Genomic DNA, 6,989 nt, shown 5'->3' on the forward strand with positions numbered 1-6,989 from the left:
ATATTTTCACATTTGTATCATATTTCTACTGGGTACTTAATCTTGTGTCCTCAAACGGGACTACATCTCAGCAATTTGTATTTTTTTCCAAAATGGAAATTCTCTTTTTGTCCGGAACTCAACGCGTTATGTTTGGGGCAGATCCAACCCAACACATCATTGAGAGCCACTCTTCGTATTTTAAAACATGTTGGGTATGCTTGTCATCAGCAAGGGAGTTTTTTGGGATAAAAATAAATGGAATAGAGCTAAGCACAGGCAAAATCCTAGAGGCAAAGGTTCCTTCTGCTTTCCAACAGACACTGGGAAACAAATTCACCTTTCAGCAAGACAATTACCTAAAACACAAGACCAAATATTCACTCCAGTACCAAGACAACAGTAAATGTTCCTGAGTGACCTAGTTACAGTTTTGTCTTATATTGGCTTGAACATCTATGGTAAGACTGTCTTGCAATGATCAACAGAGGATAACAGGGCACTTGATCCTGATTCGATAACCCTCACAGCTATTGTCCAGTCACAAAGATTAATGAAATATCGGCACACTTTTTTTCTCCACAGAACAAGTTGGTATACGGTTGATAAGCAACCATTTTTGTTTTTTCCAAATTAAACCAGTCTGTCAAAAGTTGCAAATGCTAATCTAAATTCTCAAACTATATACATACTGCAATTGCAACCACCAAACCTCTTTGCTTTGATTTTAGGCATCAAAATACAACCATTTCCCTTGCTTACAGTAAAATATTAATGTTATTTCCAACAACCAATGAGCAACCTTGCTGTAAATCCCGCTGCATATTGAATGTTGAGGAGCTTTGGCAATGACATGGAGTGACAAGGAGTGGAATGTTAGCTAAAAATACTGGTACATCAAGGAAACACATTTGCTGCAAAGAGCTTCTGTGAGCCCATTGCTCACTGCACATGTCATGTAGAAGCTAAAGCTAACTATAGGCAATAAGCTTTCTTTATTCCAGACTTGAAAAATAGCTCTTTCCTGGTCTCTCATAAAACAAAACCACAAAATATCATTTCTAATTAAATTCCTGTTTTCTAGCACAGGCCTTTGCTATAGCTTCAGTTTAATGATCATTAAATTACTGCATCTCAGGCAGATAATATAAGGGGCCAGTAAAACTGTAATCCTCATTTTACATATTTGTCTTTATAGCCCCAGGGGAAAGTATTGACCCTATGTGTGTGTGTGTGCGCGTGCGTGCGTGCGTTTGTGTGTATTTACGTGCATGTTACATGTGTGTGTATGTGTGTGTGTTTACATGCGTATGTCTGTGTGTTTATTCAGGCAGAGAAGTGTGAATATTTATAGATCCATGTACGCTATCAAATAGTTTGCCATGACTGCTCACTGCGAAAGTCTTCAGGGTTGTCAGGGTGAATTCAATTTCCCATCTCTTTTATGAGATATTCCTATTCTATATTCCTTTTAAAAAGGACATCGTGCTTGGTACAGCATCCCCCTATCTTGATTAGTCAGTGGGTTTTCCAAAAAAAGTCATCTAAGACAATACAAAAGGGATCTATTCCTTCCTAGTGCTGTTGTCCACACAGATCAATAGAGTTGTGGTTCTGATTACATTTCACAGACACACACACCCATAGGAAACCGGAAACAGGCATTCCTGACAACACCAAATGCGGTTGAGGATGGCTGAGCGCTCGCTCCGAATAATCCCTCGGTTTGACACATAGACAGAGGAGGCGTAGGTGTCAAATACCTGGCAGACTTTCCCAGGAAAGGAATGAAAGAGGTGGACTTGTTTCGCAAGGTCTTTGTCGACAGCCCATGAGCAAGGGATTGATTCAAACAATAAGGGCCCTGCATGCCAACCCTGGGAGGGAATGAAATTAGAACACCTTCAGTATGGCGGTTCACACTGCTGGCTGGCTGCTGGGCCGTTTGTGTGTGCTAATACACACTCCATCTCCCTCCTGCGTTCACAAGATGACAGCAGAGCTTTATTTCTTTTCAAAATGTGTCACATGTTGCCCACAAGCATTCTCCAACCCCCTCAGTACACCCTCTACTACACACACACCCAGCAATGTCTCTGTTAACTGGACTGTAGTTATAACCGCACGTTTCTGGGTTCTTATTTTCTCTCCTTTTTCTTTGTTACAGAGACAGCGTGTGAGCCCCGTCCTGGAGTGAGCCCCCTCACTGATCTCACACGGATGCACACGTGCACACACACACACACACACACACACACACACACACACACACACACAAACAAACACAAGGACACTCACCGTTTGGATAGATGACAGAGAAGCTTGCCAAGGTTTTCTTTTTGATGCTGCCTCTGTACATTGTGTTTTTTGTTTTTTACTTTCAGTGTGTGACGGATTTGAAGTGCTCTGCCAACTGTTGACCTGGGAGCTCAAGTTTTGTCATAGCTCATGGGCCAGGGCTCTCAGTCTATTTCAAACAGGTACTCAATCTCTTTCTCTCACACACACCCTGCTGCGTCTTCCCCCTGAAGAGAAACAATGTGCATTGGCACTTCTCTTTCAAGTGTTCTGCCCCTTCCCGGTCCCTGTCTGAAACAGAGGGACTTTCCTAAAAGTAGGGAGTGTCTGCCACAGGACTGGAGGTAGCGGAGTTACTTCGTCTGTGTGAAACAATACACGGCCTGGCTGCGTCTACCCTGGACAGTACTGGAAAACACACCTGAGGGGAGTACTGTGCACTGCCTCCACTCTGACTGACTGTCTCTCCCCAATTTAAACTTTGCAATCGCTCTCGGTTTTCGGGTTCATTGGCTTATTTTCACTCCTCTCAAAGAAACATTTGATGAAGCCAAATCGTCAAAGAGTTGTTCTTGATTCCTCACATACATTTGAATATTCAGAACTACTCAAAAGACACACACCCAAAGACACACACACATTCACAGGGACAATCTTGTAAGACAGTCAAATCCAAATAAATGCAAGGATCATCGGTCTCTCCACGTAGGTCAAAGATCAATCACAAGACCTGTATTTGTTGGCATCCACCAACTCAAACTAAACCCTGGACTTTAATGAATTCACAATACTCTCTCCTTGCTAACTTTACTTGGCTATGTTTGGCGTATCAGAGAATACAAATATAGTTCCCTGGCAACAGCCCGCCTCTCATTCAATGGATATATTATTTAATGTCAGTGTTGTTGTTTATTTTAATGTTTTCTATTTTTGCACTTTTATGTAATTGTATCTGTCGTTATTGGACATGAAAGAATGCTAAGGTGGTTAGTGGCTGGCAATTATTCATTAAATGACAGATTTACATTTAATTTAGAACTACATCCTCTCACAAGCAATTATGCTCCATGCCAAATGCATTCATTAACTTCGGTCTGGATTTACATATAATTATGCACTATTTCCAATTAAAAGAAAGAGGTAAATGATTAAATCCACAGAGTAGCGCCATCTAAATATATCCCACGTTCATATATGTGTGTGTTTATTGGTTATTCATGACTGTCTTTCCACTGGCTGCCTCTCTCTCTCTCTCTCTCTCTCTCTCTCTCTGCAGCACATACTGCAGCTTCATCAACACACTTATCAGCACCATCAAGCATCTGTTTGACTTTTTTATTTTATGATAAAGTCCATTAATATTCCTCCGGTCGTTACACCTTTCCGCATTTCTTTCCATGTTCCCCCAGATACTGTAGTGATATTTTTTTGCGAAGGAAAACTAGATGGACTGCCTTCAAATTGCACCTTCCTTCTCTGCTTTTGATGTGGAGTCTGAGGACACACAACATTTCAGCTCTGACTACACTGGCAGGCCCTGGAAGGGACCTCTTGACAGTTGCCTCTGAATAAGACTGGCTGAACCTAAAGGAAGAGGCAGAGGAGTGGCTGCTGTATAGCTCTGACTGTATAGCCCTATTGAGTTGGTTATTTAGTTGAATTAAATGGAAAAGGAAGATGGAGGGGGCTGTATTGGAGACCTTACTGATTTTCTCCAACCTCAACCTGCCTGCTTATGGCAAACTTACTGGTCTCTATGGGGGACAAGCACTAGCATGACCTGTGACCCTTCAGTGTCCTTGTTAGGGGTTTGGAATGTTGGGGTTTTGTGTATCAAAGACCATGACATCTACCGCCCCCTCAATATCGTATTTCACTACAGGCATGAGTCACATTGATTCCTAACCACTGTTATTCACTAGCTTTTATTCACAGGCTAAGCAAATGTGAAATGTGAAAATGAAGCAGCAATATGGTAACACGTTGGTCTTTGTGCATATGTGAATATTTCATGATTACTGTAGTAATAGATTTATATTTTTATTTTCCTGTCTTAAATATCCTGCTTGATGTATGGCTATTATGTTAATTATTTGTACTGATCTGAAATGTATTGCAGCTTTTGTATATACAGTGCCTTGCAAAACATTCAGACCCATTGGATTTCTTCACATTGTATTGTGTTACAAAAGTGGGATTAAAATTGGTTTAATTATACTTTTCTTTGTCAGCAATCTGCACAAAATACTCTAATGTCAAAGTGAAAGAAGAATTCTAGATGAATAAACATGAAATAACTCAAATATAGTCGTTGCAGAAGCATTCAGCTCCCTGAGTAAATAATTGTTCGATAAACCTTTGGCATCGAGGCTTCTTGGGTAAGTCTGTAAGGGCTTTACACACCTGGATTTTGCAATATTTTCCCATTATTATTTTTTAAATTCTTCAAGCTCTGTCAAGATGTTGGGGATCATGGTTAGACAGCAATTTTCCAGTTTTGCCTGCTGAAAGGTTGCATTCCTTTCCCAGTCTGGTGTAAAGCGGACTGAAACAGAAGGATTTTGAAACAGGAGGATGTTCCTCTAGGATTTTGCCTGTGCTTAGCTCTCTCCTCTTTCTTTTTCTCATGATAATAAGGAGGCAGTTACTCAATGATGTGTTGTGTTGGATTTGCCCCAAACATAAGGCTTTGAATTTAGACCAAAAAAAGTATTCCTTTGCTGTGTTTTTTTTTTGCAGTATTACCTTAGTACCTTGTTGCATATGACAGGTAGCCTGGCGAGTAGGAGCGTTGGGCCAGTAACCAACAAGTTGCTGGATCAAATCCCCAAGCTGACAAGGTACAAATCTGTCATTCTGCCCCGGAGCAAGGCAGTTAACCCACTGTTCCCTGGGTGACGATGATTTGGATGTTGATTAAGGCAGCACACCTCTGCACCTCTCTGATTCAGATGGGCTGGTTTAAATGCGGAAGACACAAATTAGTCGAATGCATTCAGTTGTACAACTGACTAGGTATCCCCCTTTCCCATGCAAGTTTTGTTTGAATGTCCTGTACTCTTCTTTTCACTTTGTCATTTAGGTAATTATTATGGAGTCACTACAATGTAGATCCATCCCCAGTTTTCTCCCATCACAGCCATTGAACTCTGTAGCTGTTTTAAAATCACCAATGGCCTCGTGGTAACTTTCCTGAGCAGTTTCATTCCTGTCCTGCAGCTCAATTCAGAAGGACGACTGTATCTTTGTTGTGTCTGGGTGGTATAATACATAATCCACAGCATAATTAACTTGACCATGCTTAAAGAGATATTCAGCGTCTGATTTGTTATTGTTACCCATCTACAAATCACTTCCCTTCTTTATGAGGCTTTCAAAAAGCTCCCTGGACTTTGTAGTTGAATCTCTATCTTAATAAAAAAAAATGTAAATGTTCTTCCACTATGACATTACAGGGTATTTAGTATATATTCTTGACGTAAAAAATGGCAATTAAATGCATTTTTAATCCCACTTTGTATCACAATAAAATGTGAAGTAATCCAAAGGATCTGAACACTTTTGCAAGGCATTATATATCATTATATTCTCTATTTAGCACATTAAAAGCCACTTGTTTTTATTTTCCCTTGGAGACAGTTTTTATTGCCATAGAAAACAATATTTAGGTGTTTAGACATTCTGTCATTTTACTAACAATCTCCTCAATACTTTCCCTCAGGATTGTGTGTATATTATCATGTTGAATAAAGTCAAAATATGTTTTGAGTGTTTCTTTCCTTGTCAAATGCACAACCCACATCGCAGAACATGATGTATGACATGATGAAACATCCCTTTCAACCAGTCAGATAGAAATGTATTGTACAGTTGTTTATGGGATGGGTAATGTGGCAAGCCAAGAATATGTCCCTTCAGCCCTTTTATTAGGAATGAAACAAAGTAACCGAACTGGAGATTGAGAAATTGAGATTAACATAAACCAGTGTAGTACATCTCAGGCGTATGTATTTTTCATTCATGACGGTAGTGTGGCGGGGCTGTTCTTACTGTAAAAGAAGCCCCTGTCTCCTTCTATCTCCTCTGTCCCAACATCCTGAAAGAAGCCGCAGGGCAGATGAGTGTGAGCGGGTACGAGAGAGAGATTTCCTAATTTCACTTGTCCTCTGGTCCAAACCACAGGACACCCATGCGCTCCAAAGCACTGGGTCACCCTCCTCTCTGGTCAAAAAAAGGGTAGAGTGCCACCTATTGGTGCACTGCCTGTTTCCTCCTACTACACCTCCTCCTCTGCTCTGCACAGGCTCACCATATCCCTTACACATACACAGGTCTTCTCGTAGGCACTACATATGCAGTCGGATGAGGGAATGTCATTTTTGTGTCTGCTTTCTGTTTTTGAGGTGAACTTTTGCTAAAGTAGGGGAACTTTTAGTTGTAAGGAGTGCTGCTGTGCCTTCTGGAGCCACACTGATATGTGTAGGTGGATACAGAGCAAAGAGAGAAGACATGATCATCCCGGACCCCGACCCCAAAATAAACCCTGACCCCCCCACACACACACACACACACACACACAGTCAGGCACAGAGGCATAATCAGTGGTGTGGATGGGAGGCAGACTGCTGTTGTGTCTCAGGCTCCATCACACTGAGTATTACGATGTTTTCCACAGGCTTGTCAGAGGGCACCATATTAGGCCCATCGTATTC

General features: G+C 41.1%; 1 protein-coding gene across 3 annotated transcripts in view; it reads left to right on the forward strand.

The window, feature by feature from the left end:
- The window catches only part of gabra6b (gamma-aminobutyric acid type A receptor subunit alpha6b), a 37,340-nt gene extending 32,197 nt beyond the window's left edge, over nucleotides 1–5,143 (forward strand). For 2 of the 3 annotated variants that reach the window (XM_024432235.2, XM_024432236.2), the window contains one exon: nucleotides 2,147–5,143. In XM_024432235.2, coding sequence (XP_024288003.1) covers nucleotides 2,147–2,159 — 13 coding nt within the window. In that variant the 3' untranslated portion in view covers nucleotides 2,160–5,143. The remainder of the gene's footprint in view (nucleotides 1–2,146) is intronic. The other variant, XR_002954695.2, reaches the window with a different exon arrangement.
- Nucleotides 5,144–6,989: the final 1,846 nt, after the last annotated feature.

Source organism: Oncorhynchus tshawytscha, linkage group LG09, assembly GCF_018296145.1.
Source record: "Oncorhynchus tshawytscha isolate Ot180627B linkage group LG09, Otsh_v2.0, whole genome shotgun sequence".
NCBI lineage: Eukaryota > Metazoa > Chordata > Actinopteri > Salmoniformes > Salmonidae > Oncorhynchus > Oncorhynchus tshawytscha.